The following is a 24,924-nucleotide window of genomic DNA, read 5'->3' on the forward strand; positions in this document are numbered from 1 at the left end:
CCCCTTCTCCGCTTTTCCGGGCGAAGGGAGACATCAGTTGCCACCGCCACGCCTAATATCCACGGCCCCATCCGGGCGGGCCAACCTGGACAGCATTTGCCACCGGCAGCTAGGACATTGAACCCGCCGCCTGCCATCTACATGAGAGCCTCTGATGAGTAGGCCATGTATCTGGTAGTAGACAAGAACGTACGGTGTCCTTATATATTAGTGTGTTCCCACGTTCTTCAGCAGTGGCTAAATGTGCCGCCAGATCAGCACACCCCTTTCCTTTTTGCCCTCTGCAGACATTGGGTAAAAGACTGCTGGCTACTCCGTGTTACACCTTAACAACCCTGGAGATGTTCCGGGGTAATAGCGCGTTTCTCACGGAAGTTAAGATGAGGAACCGATGTTGCTTTCTTTGGCAATCGAATACCGACGCATATCCACACTTGGAGGTATCTTTGTTGGCCTGAAGAAAGACGCCACACAGAGGTTGTTCTTCGATATATAATGGCACATACCCACATGAGGTACTGGCCATGACCAGGCGGTGCCTACCAGTTTTTTGGATTGTATGCAGCAGTACGCATACTCATTGAGTAGAATGAACAATTTCAATAGGCATTTAGATATAATCTTAGTAATTGTATCCGAAGCATAATATGAAAATATAGCACACACGGAAGACAAAATTAGTTTGAGTTTGGGCCCATACAAAATGAATATGAATACACAGAAATGCAAGGCGAAATTGGAGACATGAGGTACAGTACAACAAAGGCAGACCAATAAGACTAATAGGGATCTGTTATATAAAATGAAACTTACAAATAGCCTATTGTGCAGAATGCAACAAGAAGAGAAATAGGTTTTAGCTCGTTCGAACTAGTGTCTGCAAGGAGCTTATTTGTGCTAACAAGAAGATAGATTAATTATATTCAGAAAATGACATAGATGTCAACTTAATCATACACATTGTTACTGTGCAGCGAGAAACGAAAGCTCGAGTTTCATACTAGAAGTTTTGTGCTGTGAAAGCACTGTTTGCTGCTTCAGCTATGCTTGGATAATCATTGCGTAGGAGCTTAGATTTTTGTTTACCGCAATTAGTAAGTGGAATGTTAGCAGTAATGGAAGTTGTATGTAAATAATGACCTGTGTTTCTGCTGTAATATTGAGACATAAATGCATTGCATGCTTATGCGCGAAATACGTTAAATGAGCCTGGAGTAATACAAAACTAAAAAAATAAATGTTAGTTTTGCCGCCTCAAACGCCAGATTGACCTATACTGCAGGAATTGGTGCTGACTGCGCAGTGTTGTGTTGCCGCGCACAAGTACCGAGCGGTGTGAAGGAAAGGTACTATGTAGCCATTAGAAGCGCATGACATTCCGCGACTTTTACCGCGCCTTTTCTCTTCCTATTGTGCTGGTCCAAACAAACAAAAAAAAACAAAAAAGACACCACTGGTCAAGCGAGGAGTCGTATTGTTGACTTCGGTGCTGTCAGGCCTGTGTTCATGATGAAATTGGCGCCAAAAACGAGGACAAAAAGGAGAGAAGACACAACACGAGAGACCTGTGTGCTACGTACCCGGTCGCTAGAATGCAAAGTATGCGCCATGGGCAGACAGTATCTAGGCAGTACAGAAATAGTACAGAGGCCATCGATTGGGAGTTCCTCCCCAGCCCTTTACTGACAGTCCAAGGTGTTAGTAATCAGCCTTGACACTTTCTGCTTATCCCTCAGGATAGAAATTACATAAATATTTTTATTTTTAGTTTATTCCCGCAAAGGAATAATGAATTCTTGAAGTCCTTCACAAATCGAACTTCCGCACAAAGATCTAGAAGTCGAAGTGACAACTGCTAGAGATGCATAAGACTTGACGTAACATCGCTCACTGCACAAACTAACCACCTCCTTGAAACAACCTTATATTTCAGTCGGCGCACGGCTACGTGTGTATGTTTTGGTACGATTACCACTTTCGCTACTCAATTATTGCATGCACTCAGTATGTGTGTATAGCTTTACTGTATTGAGATGCTATGAATGGGCCTAATTTGCTTATTATTATTGTACCGCAATATGAATTTCCTTAAAGACACACACGCTTTGTGCAATTCTGAGATGCAAAATCTAATAAGAGATAAATGATTTAATGCTAAAACTTTCGTCAAGCATTTCTATCAGGAATAAAAGTCAGAATTCTCCGAGGTATCTCTACAGATCATTGAAGGATATCTTCGCTAGAGTAATTTATGGCCGCCGCCCGAACATGCTGAAACAAGGTGTCCAGTCGCACCGCCAAGAGCTGTTGGTACACTCACGTAAGTGACGTCATCATCTTCATAGCCACGCAAGAGGGTGGCGTCTCCGTCAGGCTAGTCTGCTTGGCGTGTTCTCAGAGCGGTACGGGCGTTAGGGGCTCCTCGCTTGCAGATTTCGTGTATAAACTTTGGGCTTCCACCGAGAGAGGGCTCTCGCTTCAAAGACGTATCAAGAAACGAGAAGAGCAGACTGAGAAGGTTGGGGGGATGATTTATTATGGTAATCAATTCAAGAGGTGGCGCGTTTATTCGCAATTAATACTGCACGCGTGGCAGCGATGGTGGATGATTGAGAAAGCGGTTGAGAGCTTGCGCCCTTGTATATGTTAATGCCGTCGGTAATCGCCGCCTGCAAAAATTGCCGGGGAGAGCATTAACGTGCGTCTCAGAGTAGTTATTTTTTATTCGTTTAGAGCGGTCAATTTAGCGCCGCTCTCGGAAGCTGCCGTAATCAACGCATACCTGCCGTGTAACGCACTCTAGAGGACAACGGCGCTACTGGGGAACGTGCGCTGTGCCCGTCGTGGGAGGAGCGGCGGCGAGGAAGCTATTGTGACCGACAGATGGCGCACACATTTGCAAGTGAAGACATTCTGCGGAGCCGTGTTTCCTTTGTCTTTCTTGCTAAACGGATGTTGCGTTTTAACAGCTAGAGTAGCGTGATTTTAATCCGATTTCGAAATAAGGAAACTGTTAGCGCATATACGTGCGGTTAGTAATTTTTTGTAACAATCGGCTAGATATCCGCATTGTAACGGCCTTTATTGACAGTTTTGAAGGCCGGTTAGAGCGGGCAAGGACAGGTCCGGTCCCAGAACAGTTCACGCTCTCGTCTCGCGCCGCGCGTCGGCTCTGCTGCTTCAGCTGCCGATCGTCGTCTTCTCTTCTGGCGCCTCGTGTCGGGTCTGCTGCTCTAACTGCTGATCGTCTTCCTCTTTACATTTGGCTCCGGGGGAAAAAGAGCCATCCTGGCGATTTAGAGGGTCAACACGACGCAAGGGGCGTAGTGCGGCTTCAAACGCGAAATGTGGACGGTCTCGCGCCCACGTCGTCGGAGATCGGGTGATGGCGTCACGGGCTCAACGATGTAAGTGACGGTAGAAGTGCGCTCAAGGACGCGATAGGGTCCGTGGTAGTTTGGCAGCAACTTGCTAGAGAGACCTGGTGCAGCAGAAGGCACACGGAGCCAAACAAGGGATTGCGGCTGAAAAGTGTCGGTGCCATGGGAGTGGTCGAAGCGGTATTTCTGGCGCCCTTGGTTGTCGGACGTAAATTACCGGGCGAGCTGGCGGCACTCTTCAGCGTGTCTGGAGGCTTCAGATACGGTTGTGGAGTCCGACGAATCAGGATGATAAGGAAGAATAGTGTCGAGCGGCGAGGATGGTTCACGGCCGTACAGAAGGAAGAATGGTGAGAAACCAGTAGTGCTCTGCGTAGCGGTGTTGTAGGCATATTTGACGAAGGGGAGGACGACGTCCCAGTTAGAATGGTCGGCCGCCACGTACATTGACAACATGTCACCTAATGTTCGATTGAAACGTTCAGTCAAGCGGTTCGTCTGGGGATGATAGACAGTAGTGGTGCGGCGAGTAATGTTGCACTGCTGCAGGAGAGATGAAACGACGTCTGACAGAAACACCCGCCCACGGTCACTCAATAACGTAGCGCAAATATGAACATATAGTAGAGAGAGGTTGGTCAATTGATTCTTGGTAATCACAAAGTGAACAAGAGAGGGAAAGCCTCAGGGAGTTTGCCAACGTTTCGACGAGAGGACTTGTCTTCGCCTGTCTTCTAGTCGAAACGTTAACAAGCTCTCTGAGGATTTCCCCTCCCTTGTTCAATTTGGGATTAAATAAGAACATGTGCGCCAGCTAATCGTGATCCTTTTGTGCGTGCGATCTGTCTCGTAAATTCATCCTGAGAGTATCTAACTCTTACTGTAGCTATAGGAGTACAACAATTTTTCTAATACAAGGAACCTGAGGGGTGGTTACTTTCGCTGTTAGGTTTCTCTTAAGTACATCTTGATCTTAGCTCAAGCGGCGCACAATAATTGATGCCAGTAAAAGACGTCACTCCGGTAGTCTTCTGACTAAAGGAGCAGTACGCAGAAAACAGGAAGAGGGGTACTGGTTTGAAAGGCTGTAGGTCACCGACCTTTCGTTTTTTACTTTGCCTAATGTTCCCGCAGTCAGGAAAACAAAAAGAATCGAGCAAAGAAGGTGTATTTTTCTTACGTAAAAAAAAATACAGAGGAGCTACTCTTAAATTCGCTTCGTTCAATGCAGCGTCGAGCGAACACCGCATTGGCACACTGCCCCCCCCCCCCCCCGCCCCCCCTTTTTTTTTAGAGACCAAGACTCGAAACCTATGACGAGCATACCTGATGAAAGCAGGAAGGGAGGAAAGTACGAAAAGCACTAATAGCAGTTTACCCGCCGCGGTTGCTCAGTGGTTAAGGCGCTCGGCTACTCAGCCGGAGTACCCGGGTTAGAACCCGACCGCGGCGGCAGGGTTTCGATGGAGGCGGAACGCAAATGGCGCCCATGTGCTGTGCGATGTCAGTGCGCGATAAAGATCACCAAGTAGTCGAAATTATTTCGGAGCCCTCCCCTGCGGCATCTCTTCCTTCCTTTCTTTCAGCCCCTCCTTTATCCCTTTCCTTACGGCGCGGTTCAGGTGTCTACCGAGATATGTGAGACAAATACTGCTCCATTTTCTTTTCCAAAAAAACAATTTTCAATTTTTTAAATAGCAGCTTAAAAGGCATAAAAGCCGTATATATAGCTTCACCGGGCTGCATATGGTGGCATTTAAATTGCAAAATGCGAATACAAAAACTTTTTAGTTTTTCTTTTTTTCAATCTCGCCATGCCGGCTCGTTTTCGAAGCACTGTGCCGCCGCTGTTGCAGATTTATCACGCTGCTCTCCTGTGTCCTATTCTCTGGAAACACCCCTTGTTCTTGCGAGGTTCGTTCATTGATCACTTTACTTAAAAGTTACAATTTACGCGCTCTTCACATATTTTTTTTCTCGAATAAATATATGAGATCTAGCTCCCATCTAAGGCTCAAAATTACTTTTCCTGCCATATAATGTTTCGTTAGTTGCTCCTGCGTCCCTCATAGCCTGAGTTGCTTTGGGACGTTAAACCCCAATAAACCAATAAACCAATCGTTAGTTGCTCCTGTTCTTAATCACAGAATAGTTTTTTTTTATTTATGACCCATAAAACGCAAGTGGCGGCCTTGTTATTGAAAATATTGTAACGAAGACTTTCCACAGCCGCACTGGCACAGCAGAGAAAGCCACTGATCTCCACTAGGGGAGCTGGATGCCGCATCGGACGCCCGAAAGTGAAGCCACCAGAAGTAAGCGGCCTTGTCCCGGAAGTCAGCCTTCGGCAGTGCATGAAATCGGACCTCAGCACGGTTTTTCAGTTCCAGTTTTGTTTTCCCATCTAGCATTTCGTCTTTTCGTCGTTCTCGTCTTTTTCCATGACAATGCCTACCTCTTGCGCCGTCAACTGAGCGAGGAGACCAGTGAAGTCTTTGGGAAAGAAGTGTCAAAAATAAGGGCCCATTGCATCTCAATGGGACGACGCTAGCAGACGATAGGACGTCGCTACACACAGCAAGTATGGCACCTCGTCTACTCGGCTCGGTGTCGTCCCGTCGCTGCCGTCGCCAACACTGCGCTTTACTGTGATGCACGTTCCCGCGCTCAAGCCCAAGTTATGCTGTCAATGGGGGATACATTTAAGAAAGAATAGATGAAAACCTTCACCAGGCAGCTGACTTTGCAGTGACCATTTTTTCCGAATTATGGTAAGGCAAAACCGGAGCGACGGCTAGGCTACTATCTGGTGAGGTGTCGACGGTGTTCGGCTGGTTCACATTAGCGCATCCAAAAGGTACGGTACTGCTTTTTCGACAGAGCGTGTCATGTACTCTTTCGTATTGGAGCAAGTTAAGCCTGAATGGTCTTTAATTCGTGGTGCTTGGCGCAGTTGACTTCTAACAGCGCTTCTCACGCGTACTGCAGCATTCGTCTTTCTTGTCAGTCGTTCTTCTCGACCTGTGCCTTTTCTTTGCTGCACGAAAATTTGATTTTAAGATGACCTAGCCTCATCGTCATTCCACTACTTCTCCTTTACGCTCGGAAGACAAGAACCAGGCAAGAATGTAGTGTTTAATGCACGTACCCCTTTGCCGAGGCAGGGTGAGACCTGCATGCCTGTTTTCGCCGCTTTCGCAGAAATTACAGGGTTCTGCACACAATGCTCGCATTTCTCGCGTTCAGTTTGCTTGTTCCTTTCATATAACAGCAGACATTACACGAGAACAACGCAAAAAACTGAGAACGAAAGGGCGAAAGACGCGACTTTTTGCATTGAAATACTCAGCAGACACCCGACTTCCGGGACAAGCAGGCCAACTTCCGGTGGCTTCACTCGCGCTCGTCTCGGAAAGCGGGAATGCGGCATCCAGCCACCTAGTGGAGATCAGTGGAGAAAGCTGCACAAGATGGCTGACGATGATGATGATGACTCGCCCGCAGGCCCACTTTGTCCTCGTCGTCTGCTATCACTCATGACCACGCGGCAATATGATGTGTGCTTGTAACAATCTTTCGCGCATGGAAACTCACTGTTTCTAACTTTTAAACGTGAAAACAGAGAGCATTTGTTGTTTAACACGAAGTACTAATCGACACCGCTTCCGTCAGCCATATTTTAGAGTACATTCGGAATAGCGGAGCCTGTAGCCACGTTCAGCGAACTTTGCGAAAACTGGCAAAAAATAGTGACACAAATAGCAGACAGCGTGCACAGTAAAGCGAGACAAAAACAGCAAACAGCACAAATAGGAAACATTGGAAAAAACAAAAAACAGAGAAAAAGAGCAAGTAAAAGTGGGTAAAATAGTGCAGCAAATTTGTTATAAGCGTTACGGGGAGAGCGCATTGTTCGTATCAACCTCATCGTCAGAGGCGAGCCAGTCGAAAAGAATTAAGGAGGAAAATATTTTTTCTTGGAAGTGCGAGAGAGGGCGCCACAGTTAAAATGGAAAACCGTGCACTTCTGCGCACTCAGATGGACCTCATTGATCAGCGATCGATTCCGCACATCGAACAGTTAGCGGGGAACAATGGGCAGAGAGGAAGCACCACGAATAGCAGAATAGAAAGAATAGAAAATCGCCTGTATAGAAAGAATGTGGAGGAAGAAAGGGGGAGTCAGCGAAATAAAATATCTCCCCCCCCCCCTCCTATGCCTGCAAGTCAGACGGTCTCACCCATTCCTGGGCTTTTAAGTAGAGAGTGGTGGCTTCATTTAGATCGCCCCTATTCTGCTGGCGCCTCCTATCTGTAGTCTCGCATTGGTTCGGAGAAAAAAAGAAATCCCCACATTTTTCTCTCTTTCTTCTCTAACTTCCGCATATTTAGCTCGTTGTTTGCCGGGTGCTTTCAGAGTGAGGAGACTCGTGAATGTTGTTTGTTCCGCTCAATCGACACACGACATTCACGGGAAGAAAGCTTGTGGGGGACAGAGTGCAAACGACATATACTGTTTTGTTAAACGAACGCAGCGTTAAATAACAGAGCGCAGTTCGCATGGGGCGGAGGTGGAAAGGAAAGTTGATTGAAGCCGACGAGAGGTGCAGAGAGGAAAAAAATGGCTTTATTGATTTCTTCCTAAACTGTCGTAGCGCTGACGAAGGGCGTCAATTGACGGAGGTTTTTGGTGGATGGTGTGGAAAGCGGCGGAAGTGCCGAAAAGAAAGAATGATGGAACTGCGACTGGACATTGTGCGTCGGGTGCGATTGTCAGGACAGGGTGAGCGCACTGTACGTGGGAAACCATTACTTCAAAAAGGGGAGGCCAAATATAGATCACGCGAGAAAAATAGGAACGTTAGAGAAGAAACAGACAAATAAGTTGCGGAAGTAAACAAATGGGGTTGAGCAAGGACAGTTCTCTGTATGTCGAATGTGCCAACAGATCTTGGATTGGTTGTATGAAACTGAAGACCATTAAGAGATTGCGCTTCGCAGAATTAATCTGACCCTTCACGGCAGTTGTATGGCGAAGCGGCAATGCACAAAAACGAAAACACGTTTCGTTAGTAGGGTGACCCTTTAAAGTTGCTGTGACAGCGACAAACGAAAAATAATTGGGGCCGCGCGTTAGTGATTGCACCAGAGGCCTCACTGCGCTTGAGATTCTACCGACTGGGACTCATCTCTTCATTCACTCACTAACTGAAACTCACTCACACTCTCACACACTCAGGCACTCTCACTCAATCTGTCATGCAGTAATCATATGAAGAAAGCCAACAGTCGGCGAAACCAAGAAGAACAGGAAAATGCTTTTGTTTTATATATATTTTTGTGGATCTAATCAATAAGAAAAGTATTTATTTTATCGCTGAAAGACAATTGATTAGAAAGTGGAAGAAAAAACAATCATATGCTGGTGGCGGGATCCGAACCCGCGATTTCCGAATTCCACGTCTGGTGCTCCGAGCACCCAACAGCGAGCGTATAAACACCTACAGCCGAGCGGGACACAGGAAAGAACAACAAAGGATGCACACGGCGCTGACTTACAGCTGACAGTTTATCAGAATAACCACTCAATAAACAACGCGAGAAGCTTCCTAGCGAAAAGAAAAAAAATGGCAGTGGCTTAGCTCAGCTATGCCAGGATATACGTTGGGAGAGGTACGGTATATCCCTGGTTACTTCTAGTTGTTTTGGTTATCGTCATGGCTACGTGTTAGACATTAAAGACGAGACATTTGGTGAAGGTGGGACGTGTTATTCAACTTTACTGACTGCTAGAAAGACGGCCCGGTGATCCGTAATGTCACACGCGGCCGCCTCGATGGCCTCTCGGTCGGAGGCGAGCGGCGCGGCTCGCAGCGTACCAGCTGCGGGGCTGTGACGTCACTCGGGTCGTCGCGCATGCGCACAAGTGGCGCCGAAGGCCCACAGCGAAACGGCGAGACATCGGGTAATGTAGCTCTAGCTACAAAAAGCAATGAAACACAAACCACGGAAAACCAACCACGAAGTACACATACGCACTAACAATCACTGAATATCACCAATATGAGTTTGAGTGGAAGTAAAAAGCATTTGCTTGACACGGAATAGAGATATATGTCGCATGTCGCGCTAGCGCAAATACGCTGATAAAATGAGCCGCCGCGGTGGCTCAGTGGCTATGGTGCTCGGCTGCTGGCCCGAAAGACGCGGGTTCGATCCTGGCCGCGGCGGCTGAATTTCTTTGGAGGAGAAATTCGAGGCCCGTGTACTGTGCGATGTCAGTGCACGTTAAAGAACCCCAGGTGGTCGAAATTTCCGGAGCCCTCCACTACGGCGTCTCTCATAGCCTCAGTCGCTTTGGGACGTTAAACCCCATAAAACCTAAACCTAAAATGCGCTTGAATAATGCGTCTATCTCGCGATCAATTAACAACCTTAATTTCTGGACACAAGCGCACACAAAAAACAGTCTAATCGGGAGTCTCTGTAGCTTTTATACTCCCAGTAATATCTAGCACCTGTTATCACTAAACAGCTGAAGTAAGTATTTACCTTGCTTGTCCGGTGCAACCACACACTTCACTTTCTGCGTCTTCAGTGCTGTTATAAAGCCGAGTCGTACCAACCCGTCCAATAAACTGGGCTCATCTACCTTTCAGAGCATTTTACCGCAAAATGATAAGAATCAGTTAATGCTTGTCTCCTGTTTCAAACACCTAAACAAAATCACATGGCACATAACTGGTAGAGTTAATAACATCCTTTCACATTTCTTATTGATGCAGGAGGAGAAACTTTTCCAGAAAAAGACATTTGCCTCAAAGGCTATGTAACTAATTAGATGCATGACAAGTGTAAATTTCATTGGAAAACAGGCAGAAACAATTTTCAGGACCAACACAGGAATAATCAAAGCCTATGTAACTAACAAACAGCGCTGTTTCACCGGCGGCACTAATTCATATACTAACTGCGAATAGCGTTTTGTTATTGCCACTGCCGGCGTCTTCTTTGCAGATATGCGCACTGCGAAAGACATGCAGAACGCAAACACACAAAAAAAAAAATTACCGACGATTACGTTACTTCCTAATGCGAAATTTGAGCGCAGCAAATAAGCTGTTTCACCTTTTCGATAGATTGAGGCAAAGAAATCGAGCAACACATGTATGCGCTATCACAGAATTTTTTTTTTATTTTTCACACGTATTCGCAATTTCGGCTCGGGCGGTGCACATATACAGATCCGCCGCCACCGATCTGGCTCTCTGATTGCCACCGCTCAGGGGTTGCATTGGAGGAGGAGCGAAGAAAGGAATTAAGTTCGAGCCGGCGCTTTGACAACCGGAGACTCGCAGCAAGAGGGGGGAGGGGGGCGGCGTGTACACCCAGCGGCAAACGATGGGGGCAGAAGCGCGCGCAGCAAGCGGACAACACGATAAAGGGAGGAGGGAAGAGATAGCAGCGACTGACTGATGCCGCTGACGCCGATAGCGCTGGGGGGATGAAAGGGGGGCGGAGCTGGTTACGAGGCCGACGCCGACGACGACGCGAAACCCAGGAACGGACGCCAAAGAGCTGCGCTCTAAAATGAAACAGCGGCACCGACTAATCAAATTGCAATCGAACACCTCGCTGCTTGATGTTAGCATTGTCGGTGCGAATTGTCGCAGCGACGAACTTTAAGCGCATATTTTTAACACAGGACAGCGATAATACATTCACGAGTTTTGAAGATCCCGAAGCAACAGACGGCATGAATATCTAGCAGAATGAACGGCCGTACACAACGGATACTGATGCATCTCGTAGCCTGGAAAAAAAAAAAAAAAACACCCCATGGTTATTTGGAAGCCGCAACCACAACACACAACTTATGTTAACAGGGAATGCACATAACAGCATTCACGCCTCGGTAATTTGCCGGTAAATTTGCTTTACAACATTCCTGTGTGTTACGCGGGCGAGAGCAGTCGAGGCCAGCGGGCAGACGCCGGTTCAGGCAGGCAGGCTGTTTTTAGTTTAATATCAATTTCCTGTAACATCACGGATATTACCTGCCTGGAACGTGAAGTGCTTGTGCCTTCTCTAAACAGGAGATAATGCACAAGGGCACACCCCAATGGGCACTGAACCTCTTTTGGTCGTCCTGCGGACATCCTGAACGTCCGCAGGACATCCAGGGGAGTTTCAATGCCCATTGGGTTAGTTTCCTTCCTTTCATAACCACGCATCTACTCAAACACACACACAACACCGCTGGCTTCACTGGACGTGAAATAGGCCTAATACCTGCACCACTTGCTGTGAGGAAGTGTGCGCCGAACTTTTCAAACAGATGACCCCTAAAGATCCAATTGACAATCATTCGTCCACGACAGTAAGCACAGCTGTGAGAGACAAGGCTTTCCGGCATAAAAAAGCGCTGAATAGGAGAGCGGATAAGGGCGGGCATAAGTGAAGGAAACATGCGATTTGATTTTAAGTGCAATCACGCCTTGGCTGTTGGAAATGAAGCTACTTTTTTTTTCTCCGTACGAAAGCTGACTGGCTTCACCTAATACCATGCACGCACCATAACCGGCAATTTCAGTTAGAGAACGAGTGAAAAAATTCAGGGGGCACTTTGACTGTCTAAAGTGGGTAGAGGCGGAAGCGTTTTCCGCACCACCTTCGCTGTTTCTGTGGCACTGGTGGCGTCACATATAATTGAGTACTAATTACTAAGTGATGACAAATCACTAATTAATGTTTAATTACTGATTAATGCCTGAATACTAACTAACTGCTAATTAATGACGCTTAAGCTTCGCCTTTAGGAGTGGAACGCGACAGCGCGTTGTAGCGCTGCCAGGGAGTCCACGGAACGCCACCACCCGTTCGGCGCGATGCCTTACCCTTTGAACGCAACGGTTTTTGAGGAAAGGAAATGGCGCAGTAATTCTCTGTCATCTCGGTGGACACCTGAACCGCACCGTAGAGGAAGGGAGGAATTGGGAGTGAAAGAAGATAGATAAAGAGGAGCCGTAATGAAGAAAATGAAAATTGTATTTGAGTAAAGGAAATTACGCAGTAACTGTCTCACAAAATTCAGGGGGGCACTTTTTTGACCTAAAGTGTGGTCACTGATGTGTGGTTAAGATGTTAAGCTTCGCCCCTAAGAGTGGAACGCGACAGCGTCTTGCAACGCTGCCAAGGAGTCCATAGAACGTCATCGCCCATTCGGTTCTACGCCTCGCTCGTCGGTAAATTGGTTTTTGAGGAAAGGATATGTATCTGGCTCTCAATTGTCGGTGGACACCTAAACCTCGCCGGAAGGGAATGGAGGAGGATGAGAGTGAGTGAAGACACTGTATTCACTAGACGCGCCTTTGTTCATTCCAAACCATCTTGCTGGCATGGCGGAGTGGGATTCTGCTTCTGGCTGCCCTGCTAGACGGACGCAGAAATGGCTCGCTCCGGGCGAGGTGTCGCAACGGCCTTTGTTGGTCGGGATGAATCGGTGACTGGACCACCTCCTGGTTATCGCTTTCTGCTACCGTCACTGCCGGCTGACGAAGGTATGCGTTTGTGTGTTTTCTTGCACGGTGATACCTCGAAGCGTCCGTATCGAATAGAGGACTTTCGTCAACCATTAGAAGATGCCGGCGTCCTTAGGGATGTCAGCGGCATTGGCGCTTACCAGATGAGCCACCTCTGGCTCGTGAGGTTCCGCACCCAGGAGGCGAAGGACACTGTACTTGCGGCCGGGGGCCTGAGTGTGAAAGGCGGTTACTGTGCCATTATTGATCCCTGTCGAAAGGAGATCAAGGTGAAGATTCACTGGGTGCCATTTCACATACCCAGTGAGACCCTACGGAAGGCCCTGAGCGAGTTAGGGGAAGTGATGGAAATTCAGCATGAGGAATGGAGTGTTCCAGGATTTGAATCGGCGGAGTCGACAACACGTGTCGCTCGAATGGTGCTTAAAGAGGGAGTCACGGCGGAGGAGCTACCGCATCTTTTCAAATTCTACGGGGGCTCCGTCCTTGTGGTTGTGCCCGGTAGGGCGCCTGTTTGTCTCCGATGTCGCAGACGCGGGCATATCCGCCGCGACTGCCAGACGCCTCGCTGCACTAAGTGCCGAGCCTTTGGTCATGTCCGTGAGGACTGCATACGTACGTACGCCAATGTGCTAGGGGCGGCCTCAGAGGACTGTGATGATAAAGAGGATATCATGGACGTTGAGGAAGCTGAAACGGCGGCCCCTGATGACCGTCCAAAGAAGAGTGCGTCTGGGGAACAAGGAAGCGTCTCCAAAGGAAACATGGAAACTTCGAGCAAGACGCCGAACGAACAACGAGCTTTGAGCAACGCGACTGAAACGCCGCCGATGAGTGACCAGGCGTCTGCCATGAACGCCGAAGCGGAGCCAGTCGAGGATGAAAGGGCATCACATGACACCTTCGGTCCGGCTAAGCGTGCCGAGACGGTGTTGCCGTCCCCTTCACAACCTTCCACCGAGGTCAGGTCGCAACGCCTTGAGCGCCAGTGGCTCAGACCCACCGGGGCCAAGGGGAAGTATGTGCCTGAGTGTCGTTCATCGTCCGCGTCTCCCGTGCGCAGCGCAAGGAGCGCTGATTAATCGCCCCTTCTCGGAGGGTAAGGCGTACGCCTGGTAAGGGACTTGTACCTTTTTGTGCTCAGGATTTTCAGCATGGCTTGTCTTCCGTCAAATTTAAAATGCGGCACGTTAAACGTGCGTGGACTAGCAGCTAGACGTAAACAATGTCAGCTAAGGCGCCTGCTCTATGAGAAAGACCTGGACATTCTTGCAGTACAAGAAACAAAGGTAGAGAGTGCGAGCGCGACAGACGCTATGGTTGCGCAGTTCAAGCCGCGATATAACGTGCGTGCTAGTCATGCAGTGGGGACATCAGCGGGCTGTGTTCTGTTAATTAAGAATAGTCTTAATATCGAGGAACAAGCAGTGGTGTATTGCACGAAGGGAAGGTTTGTGCTCTGTGATCTGTTGTACGGGGAGGAATATTTGAGAGTTATCTGTGTGTATGCTCCTACGAAACCCCGTGAACGACTTTTGTTTTTCCAGGAACTATGTGCGTATCTGGAATGCAATAGACTTGTCATTCTTTTAGGGGATTTCAATTGTGTTCTCAGTGCAGATGACCGATCAGGCTCAACAGTCACCGAAAGCGAAAGTGCTGTTTTCTTGAAAGAAAACATTGAAAAGTATTCACTTCAAGACGTAGCCCAGTTTGCAAAGGGCGGAATGAGGCGTCATTATACACATTTTCAAGGGTGTAGTCATGCTAGGCTAGATAGAGCTTACGTTTCCCTTGAGCTGGCGGCAATTTGCGATAACTACATTATCGAACCGGTTACGTTTAGCGATCACTGTTGTGTCATATTCACCATTGGCAGGAATGTGACACCTCAAGCGAAATTCAGCTGGGACTTGTGGAAACTGAATGCAAAGTTACTAAAGGACGATTCGTTTGTTTTAGAAACAAAGAACGTGTTAGAAGGAGTTCGGTTGAATTATGGAAAAAGTTGGGCAGAAAAGTGGGAGGAATTCAAAATTGATGTCAAAATGAGGGCTATTGAAAGGTCCGTAGCAATCAAGCACGCTGAGAAAGCGAAACAGAAGAACCTAAAACAGATGTTGAAAGAATTAATTACAGAGGAAAATAGAGCTCCGGGACTATACAGTGACCTTATCAGCGAAGTTAAAGCAAAGCTTGAGGTTATCGATGCGACATTGTTTCAGGGAGCTGCAATTCGTGCACGAGCAGATCGCTTGCTGGCAGATGATATGCCCAGTAGGCGAAATTTGACGACAGAAAAAAGATACGCTAGAAGAAAAGATATCGTAGAAATTGAAAACAAAGGCATTCTGACCGACAATCCCAAGGCGATAAGGGAGGCTTTCAGTGAGCATTACCGTGATTTGTTCGCTTCCAAATCGGCAGATGTACAGGCCTTTCAGGATGAATTTTTAAGTCTGTTACCCCGACTGACCAGTGAAGACACTGACATCCTGTCTGCCGACTTATCAACAGCGGAATTGGAATGCGCTATTGATGAGCTTCACTTGGGGAAATCGCCAGGTACTGACGGGATAACAGCAGAATTTTATAAGGCGTTCAAACGTGAAACTGCTCTCATTTTGCAACGCGTTTATGAAGAGTCATATAGAACTGGTATTTTACCACCGTCGTTTTCTCGTGCACATACAGTACTTATACCGAAAACTGACAATCCTGCTCAGCTTAAGCAAGTTACAGGTTATCGGCCGATAACGCTTACTAATGTTGATTATAAAATTTTTATGAAAGTATTAGCCAAACGTTTACAATCAGTTATGGACATCTTGGTTGGCCCCCACCAGACGTGTGGAATTCAAGGGCGGACCATCTTCACGAATGTTCATGTCACTCGGAGTATACTGGAATGCTGTGACGCTGACTTTAGGCGAGTCGCAATGTTGCAAATTGATTTAGAGAAGGCATTTGACCGTGTATGTCATGACATTCTTTTTAAAATCCTTGAACATGTCTGTGTTGGAGAAGTTATTTTAAAAGGGGTTAAAATGGCCTATAGCAACTGTACCACGAATCTGGTTGTTAACCGAGAGCTCACAGACAGAATTGCCGTTAGAGCATCCGTGCGGCAAGGCTGCCCAATGTCACCGCTACTTTTCGCTCTGTACCTGGAGCCACTTTGCCGAAATGTAATAAATAACAGCTGTATTCGTGGTTTCGAACTGGAAGCATGTGAAATTAAAGTATTGGCTTATGCCGATGATGTGGCAGTTTTCTGTAGTGACCACAGCAGCATAGAACATGCGATGTCGGTTGTTCGTAGATTTTGTGATGTAACCAATAGCGTTGTTAACCTGGACAAGTGTGCGGGCCTTTGGCATGGGAATTGGGCATCAGCGCCTTTGTTTCACGCAAGTGTAAAATGGTCACATGTTCCTTCCAAATACCTAGGTGTACCTCTTGACAAGTATCGAGATAACGATGACTTTTGGAAGGAGAAAATTCAAGAACTCTCCACGCGTGCACAGAAATGGTCGGGGAAGGAACTGTCTGTATTCACGCGCGCAAACATATGCAATGTATATCTGGTTTCAAAAGTGTGCTATTTGTTGCAGGTCCTTTCATGCTCTCGACTTAGCATTCAAAAGTTTCATCGTCTCTTCGCAGTTTTTGTTTGGCAGTCCTCATGGGAGAGGACTAAACGTGATAATTTATTTCTGCGTTTGAGAAAAGGGGGTCTTTCCTTGCCCCACTTGTACCTGAGGCAGGTGGTGTCAAGATTTCTGTTTCTTCGAGATCAACGCGACCCTTTCCTGCGGACATTTATTCAAGTGAGGCTTTCTTCGGCTTTGCCAAACTATGTTATTTCCAGTGTGGACGGGATGAGATACAGTGCAAGTAGGTTTTTGAAAGAAGTGGTCTTTGCTTTCCGGTTTCTGAATGCGCGCTTCAGTTTGGAATATCTTTCTAATGTCACGCGTAAGAAATTGTTAAAAGATTTGCTCGACTCTGTCTTCCCGGAGCCAATCTATCGATCTATGTATAGTGGAGGCCAAGCAGGAAATGTTTTAAAAAGAGTACGAAAAATGTTGGTGCCAGCGGGTGTGAAGACGTTCTTCTTCAAGTTACACACTGGGACGTTGCCGGTTAAAACATGGATGGAGGAAAAGGGATTGTTTCTACCATGGGGTGCTGACTGCTTGTTGTGTCGCAAACCAGAGTCAATAGAACACGTTTTTATTGATTGCTGGGATGCGCTGCTCTTTTGGGACGTGCTCCAGCGTACAATAAAGAACGAATTACCCCTAACGCCGTATGGGATACGATTCCTGGACATAGAGCCGGATCTTTATAAATATGATGTAATTTTCCTGCTTGGCCTGCACAGTATTTGGCGAAGCAGGATGGCTGTACGACACTGTGATCAAGATGCGCGTTCTGTCCGCGATTACTTCAAAGAAAACATATTTAAGCTACGTGAAGTGTACAAGGAGCTATGTTTTGGAGATGAAGTTATCGAGTTGATGGGAGAGTTGTGTTCCCTGAGACAGTTTTGATTTTCTCACGCGAGTGAAACACATGTCCGTTCTTGTTGTTTGAGTGTGCAGCGCAGAACATCTGTTTATGATCTGTTGTAATCTGTCAAAACAGGCAATAAAGACAAAAAGAAAAAAAGCTGGCATGGCGGAGTGGATAGCATGCTCGTCTCTCACGCCGAAGACCGGCGTTCGATTCCTGAGCTCGACCAATTTCTTAATCGGTTTTATTTATTTATATGGCCTGACTAGTAAAGCTAATTAGGCTAATTGTGTAATTAATCAATTAACTAAGCTCAGTCCCACTTACTTGGAGCATCACTATACGATCCCTTCAATTGGTTGCATGGTTACTAGCCAAAGTACAATTGGCCCCGTTTGAAATTCGCGCACTGTGACGTCACGACCGTTTCCACCAATTGAAAAGCGTGACATTTTCTGTCGACAACTGCTGCTTACAACGATGAGACATTAAAGGCTTCCGCCTTAATACCATGCACGCACCATAACCGGCAATTTCAGTTAGAGAACGAGCGAACAAATTCAGGGGGCACTTTGACTGTCTAAAGTGCGTAAAGGCGAAAGCGTTTTCCGCACCACTTTCGCTGCTTCTGTGCACTGGTGACGTCACATATAATTTAGTACTAATTACTAAGTGATGACAAATCACTAATCAATGCTTAATTAATTATTAATGACTGAATCCTAATTAACTGCTAATTAATGACGCTTAAGTTTCGCCTTTAGGAGTGGAACGCGACAGCGTGTTGTAGCGCTGCCAGGGAGTCCACGGAACGCCACCACCCGTTCGGCGCGATGCCTTGCCCTTTGAACGCAATGCGTTTTGAGGAAAGGAAATGACGCAGTAATTCTCCGTCATCTCGATGGACACCTGAACCGCACCGTAGAGTAAGGGAGGAAGTGGGAGTGAAAGAAGACAAAGAGGGCCGGTAATGAAGAAAGTGAAAATTGTATTTGAGGAAAGGAAATTACGCAGGAACTGTGCGGCATATCTCGATGGACAGCCGTCAAAATTTAGGGGGGCACTTTTTTAACCTAAAGTGTGGTCACTGATGTGTGGTTAAGATGTTAAGCTTCGCCTCTAAGAGTGGAACACCCTAACAACGTCTTGCAACGCTGCCAGGGAGTCCATAGAACGCCATCGCCCATTTGGTTCTACGCCTCCCTCGTTTGTAAATTGGTTTATGAGGAAAGGAAATGAATCTGTCTCTCATACCTCGGTGGAAACCTAAACCTCGCCGGGAGGAAAGGGAGGAGGATGGGAGTGAGCGAAGACACCGTATTCACTAGACGCGCCTGTGTTCATTCCAAACCATCGAGCTGGCATAGCGGAGTGGATAGCATGCTCGTCTCGCACTCCGAAGACCGGGGTTCGATTCCCGAGCTCGAGCAATTTCTTACTCGGTTTTATTTATTTATATGGCCTAACTAGAAAATTTAATTAGGCTAATTGGGTAATTAAGCAATTAACTAAGCTCAGGCCCACTTGTAGCATCACTATATGATCCCTTCAATTGGTTGCATGGTTACTAGCCAAAGTACAATTGGCCCAGTTTGAAATTGGCGCACTGTGACGTCACGACCGTTTCGACCAACTGAAAAGCGTGACATTTCTGTCGACAACTGCTGCTTACAACGATGAGACATTAAAGGCTTTCGCCTTAAAATGTCAGAAGGCAATAGTGTGCTCCTTTCACTTTTGTCCGCACCTGTACGTGCACGAAATGGCACAGCCCGCAGGATAATAGGCAACTTTATCATACCGTGTACCGTGTTACCGCTACCGGAGTACCGGGAGCCCGCCTACCACCGGTGAGCACGCGCTGATTGGTCCCGATGCTGCAGGCGCGTGCACAACTGCCTAGTACGTGGCGTCATCTGGCGCCGTCAAGGCGATTTGCGCATGCGCATTGGCTGCGCGCGGGCTCCCGGTACTCGGTTACCGGTAACGGTAACACGGTACATTGTATGCTAAAGGTGTCTAATACTGGCAAGCTGCGTTATTCCCTAGGCACGGTTCGATTTCCCCTGACCACTGTCCAGGTCTTCTCTACCTAGAGGCATCGATACAACGCACTTTGAACTGTTTATTCTTGCGTTCTACTTCATGCGCACGAGATTAAGCCATCCATGCCATTGCTGTTATGCTGAAATAGCCCACGATTAAGGGAAGCGCGAACAAAGCCGATGATTCAATCAAAGATTGCTCCCCCTCCCAATATTGACCATTATTATTGCCTCTATTGCTCGGGCACGCACACGCAACAAAAGCCGTTCTGAAGCACGCGTGCAAGTAACGCTAGAAGATGAGACGAGGTCCAGCAGGAGGGAATAAATTGCGTTATTTCGCGGGCATTGTTTGCGAAAAGCAAACTAGATCAGGCCGAGAGCTGCGTGAACAAGTGGACGAGGTTGTTGGGGGAGGGGGGGGGGGGTCGAGATTAAGAACGCCTCGACGACGAGTCGCTCCTTTCTCCGCGTCATCCGCGACGACATCGAGTGGCCAGCGTGGGCGCAGCCTGTTGCGTCCTGTCTACCGTACGTACCCGCGTATAAGTCGGAGATAAGTTCAGGAACGCGTGAAATTGCAGCCACGTTTTTGAAGCTTGTTTTGGTAACCTCCTCACACTCTAAACAGAGAGGAGTAAAAAGGGAGTATCCTGTCCTCTAGTCTATTATGTTTTATAATAGGGAGTGAGCGGAAGGACATGCTACTCCATTTTTCCTCCATTAGAGGCATATCTGTGTTTAGATTGTAAGTTGGGCTCGGATTTTTGGTGTCATATCGTGGTCGTCACGTGCATGCTTGTTTTTTTGTATTTGCTTGCCTCTATATAACTTCCAGAGTTATATAGAGGCCTGCGAAACGCTGCCTCTATGTGCCTGCGAAACGCTGCCTCTATGTGCCTGCGAAACGCTGCCTCTATGTGCCTGCGAAGCGCTGGTTGTAAGGTCTACACAATTGTATTCCAACAGATCATTCCTGGGATTGGTAGCGGAATACCGCCTCTTTCCTCCGATTTCCTCCCTCTTACAGAAGCCTCCCAAAAGTGCTTACGTATTTTTTTGGGGTCATCATATTTCGCGCCTTTATTACGTCTTCCTATCCTACGCAGGAGCTCTAAAAAAATAACTTTTGTCTTTAGCTTATCGGAAGTTATGCTTCAGTTCACTGCTTGATGCAATGAGCGAGGCTATATTTTCTTGAGACATGACTGCCTAGTTTTTCTACCCTTCAATTACTGATATTTTGCCAAATAAAAGCAACTGATTACAATGTAAAGTTATTTGGCACAAATCACGTAAATCTAACCGTCTGGTATATGTCATGTCACAAACTGCGCTGAAATGATTTTTCCCGCATTCTTTATATTAGTAATCTAAGTAATTTTTATTTTACCTGCCGCTGTGGCTCAGTGGTTACGGCACTCGGCCGCTGGCCCGAAACACGCGGGTTCGAACCCGGCCGCGGCGGACGAATTTCGATGAAAGCGAAATTCTTGAGGCCCGTGTACTGTGCGATGTCAGCGCGCGTTAAACAACCCCAGGTGGTCGAAATTTCCGGAGCCCTCCACTACGGCGTCTCTCATAGCCTTAGTCGCTTTGGGACGTTAAACCCCATAAACCAAACCAAACCATTTTTATTTTTTTACTATATTGTGTTTCTTCTAATACTATGGTATTTATGCCTGTGCAAATGCGTCTTGTTCTTTCCTGTTTGATGTTACAACGATCGGACTGCTCGGGCTATGTTGTCTTTGTTTTGAGAACACTTATATGTGTATACTGCAGTAGCTGTCGTTTGAGAATATATTTAGGGCACTGCTTACATAATCTCTGCAGTTTAATTTATGTATGCAGTGGAATGCACAAAGCAGTTTCTCTATTAACCTCTACGATGACCCAGTAAAACAAAACAAAACAAAAAACAGGGTGCAATGTTTCTCGCCAGAAAGCGAGGCCTCATCGGGTATAATTCAAACAGCTTTTGCCCGTTTACTCTGGCAGAATATTTCATTTATAGCCGTCCTTTTTCGTGTGTTTTACGTATATTATGCAAAAATACTATGAAATGCAAACACAAATCGCAGAAAGCTTATTGACCCTAACGTAGTACACCTATTAAACCTGAAACGGTTATTGGGTATATGCATACGGTCAGTCTTGGTGGGGTGCGGCATTCGCTCGATTGAAAATTCTTATTTGGGCTGTGATATCTGTAATGATTACTCCCAAATTTAACAAAACTTCGCGCACCGATGTTCGAATGAGTAAGGCATGCAAACATTGCGTGCCCAATTTTCTTGCTTTCCGTGGATGCGACCTAAAGGAGATATGATCGAGGGGTGCGATCTAGAATGGACCTAGGCGATCTAATTCGGACATGATTACGTGATCGGCGATCTCTAGCCCGAATCAACATAAGACCACCAATTCACAGACGCTAAACACAAGTCTGCTTATATGCGGGTGAACACGGAATACGGGAAAATTCCCATCACATCATGTGTCCCACTTCGATTAGGGCCGGGATGTTTGCGCTGTTCGGACGCAGACACAAAATCTAGGCCCACCTCACCATGTTATCCCTCCGCAATGTTATGTGCCTATGCGGATGGTGTGCCTCCTTGGTTCAGAGTTTGTTTTTGTTTTATTATTTTCCTCCGTATTTGGCAACTTCGGCGTTTTTCTTTCTCGTTATCTTTTGAAGTTGACGCGATATGCTTTCATTTGTACAGTCAGGCCGGAATGAAATGCGAACAGAGCATGTCAAGAAAACAAAATATTTTACCTGGCTACTTTCAGCTGAAGTGTACAACTAGCCTGAATCATGTGTGTGGGTAAAGGGGCTACTGAAAGGCATAATCGAAAATAGGTTGTAAAGGAATACCTCGCTGCAAAGCAGAAATGTATAACATATGCGTGTTCGCGTTTCATTCCGGCCTGACTGTACATACCCACATTACGCAACACTGTCGAGGAAGTGAACCGGTATTTAAAAAGCGCTACCAAACACTATACCTCACAGGCAGTTTTTTTCTATATAAAAAAAAGAATGCTTGAACTGAAGGGAAGGTAACAACGAGAAAAAAAAAAGAATTCATAAGTGAATGTTGTTGTTTTCTTGAAAATAACGATGTTAGAGATAGATTGAACGCGCTTTCCTCTATTACCAGATGATCAATATTTTTACTGCTACCGAGAACTGATTTTAATTGGCTTCAGTGGCCGTTTATTTATGTCTCTGATTACCCAAGGTACGTACTGGTTTATGGGAAACGAACGAAAATGAACTCTTTATGTTCAATGAATAAAACTGTAAATTGCTTTGTTAGATTGCCGTTGATTCAGGACGTTAAAGCCTACAAGGTGAAGCCGAGTGAGTGAGTGAGTGAAAACTTTATTAGCTCTAGATTCGGATTGTGTTCGGCGGTTTTGAGATGGCTTCGTCCATCTTGCTCAAAGGTCGGTTGCCCTTAGTCCAGGGCTCCGCTGGATGCTGCTGCCAGTTTTGCTCGCCGAATCAGACCTTCTTGGTCGACCCGACGATCGCTGGAGAGCACTCCCTCCCATTGCTCCGCACTCGGGTTTGTTATCACTGGTACCACGCTTATCCTCTGGCATGCCCACGTTATGTGGTACAGCGTGGGGGGTTCTTGGCACCAAGGGCATTTGTCATTGTATTGTGTTGGATATATTTTGTTGAGTACGTGTAGGTTGGGGTAGGAGCCCGTCTGTAGCTGTCTCCACGCGACAGAGTCCTCTCTGCTAAGGGAGTTGTCCGGTGGTGGATACCGCTTTCTGCAGCCCTTGTAATAATTTAGAATCGCCGAATAATCTTGGGGTACAGGTTCGTTCCCCTCGAGGTCGCCTACGTTGGATGCTCGGTAATAAGTGTACCCTCGAGCTATCCTGTCCGCCTCTTGGTTCCCTGTTACTCCCGTATGTCCCGGCGTCCATACTATCGTATGCCTGATTGGTTCTCCGTTTGTTTGTCGTTGTGTTATGTGGCCCCCAGAGCGGAGTATGCGGAGCGCTCTGTGCCCTATTCTGCCGCGTAGGTAGTTGCGGCATGCTGTTTGTGAGTCTGTAAGGATTTTTAGAGACCGTTTAGACCGATAGCCCTCCGCTGCCGCTAGAGCGACGGCCGCTTCCTCAGCCTCGACTATCGTACAGTCTTGTAGTGATGCGCTGGTGATCTCGCGTAGGGTTGAGTCAATCACCGTTGTTACCGCATTGCTGTTGTGCTGCCCCGCTGTTCTGGTGTATGTGGCTGCGTCCACGTATACCGTCGTTTCTTGGGGTGCTAATGTCTTTTGTAGGTATTCAGCCCTTGCCTCTCTGCGTGCTTTGTGTAGGTTGGGATCCATGTTCCGGGGTATTGGCGTTACTTTTAGTGTGTTGCGATATTCGTCCGGAATTGTTTCTGTCCTCTGTATTTCTTGAATTTGATCGGCGCGGCCCAGTTTCTTTAGGAGCTCCCTGCCAGATGGGGTCTGTTGTAGTCTGCGCAGTTGGGAGACTAGTTGTGCCTCTCTCAATTCATCGAAAGTGTTGTGTAGTCCTAGGGCTAGGAGCTTTTCAGTTGAAGTGCTGTGAGGAAGGTGGAGTGCGGTTTTGTAGGCTTTGCGTAGAATCACGTCCGCCTGTTGTACCTCACTCTTGATGGGATTATAGTAGGGGAGGCTGTATGTCACTCGGCTGACTACCAGGCTTCTGACCAACTTAAGTGTGTCCTCCTCTCGCATGCCATGACGTCTGTGTGAGATGCGCGTGATCATGCGGGCCACTTGTAGAGTGGATGCTTTGAGTAGGGCGAGAGTGTGAGTGCAGCGTTGGTTTGACTGTATCCACATCCCCAAGATTCTGATGAGTGTTTTTTCCGGTATCGACTTCCCGTCGAGGTAGACGTTCAACTTTAAGTCGTCGCTAGTGGGGACTGTGCGATTTTGTTTTCCTCTCCAAACTCTTAGGAGCTCTGATTTCTCGGTGGAGCATGCTAGCCCTCTTTCTCTGACGTAGTTGGTTGGTTGGTTGGCCTCGAGTAGAATGGCACATACCCACTACGGGGGAGTGGCCAAGACACAGGCGGTGAACTGTTGGAATGATTAGGAGCTTTAGAGGAAAAGGAGAATTAATAGGGAATAGGCTGACAGATTGGACGACGCAACGAAAGGGGTCCTGTTAGCTGGGAGATCGAAGATGGGAGGACGGCATAATGTGCAGATTTGAATACATCTGGAATGGTTCAATTTTGTATTGACTGAAAGAGAGGCAGAAAAAATAAAAAAGAATAATAATAAATTAAAAGTTTGATAATCAGAAAAATGAAAAGGGGAAAAAAATAAATAAATAAATAAATAAATAAAAAAAAAGTAAAAAAAAATTAGCATGGGAGTCGCTGTGTTTCTAAAAGAAATTTTTGAACCGCACAGCGCGCACTCC

At 46.9% G+C, this 24,924-nt stretch overlaps 1 protein-coding gene across 8 annotated transcripts in view; it reads left to right on the forward strand.

Moving 5' to 3' along the window:
- Positions 1-12,778: 12,778 nt before the first annotated feature.
- LOC149335140 (uncharacterized) overlaps positions 12,779-24,924 on the forward strand; it is a 167,983-nt gene continuing 155,837 nt past the window's right edge. For 6 of the 8 annotated variants that reach the window (XR_016284011.1, XR_016284010.1, XR_016284013.1 and 3 more), the window contains exon 1: positions 12,779-14,037. Coding sequence is in view for 2 of the 8 variants with exons in the window: in XM_089551803.1 (XP_089407929.1) it covers positions 12,829-14,004 (1,176 nt within the window). In the remaining 6 variants the exon portion in view is untranslated. The other 2 variants (XM_089551803.1, XM_089551802.1) reach the window with 2 other exon arrangements.

Source organism: Amblyomma mixtum, chromosome 7 (genome assembly GCF_055824585.1).
Source record: "Amblyomma mixtum isolate Tamu chromosome 7, ASM5582458v1, whole genome shotgun sequence".
Lineage (NCBI taxonomy): Eukaryota > Metazoa > Arthropoda > Arachnida > Ixodida > Ixodidae > Amblyomma > Amblyomma mixtum.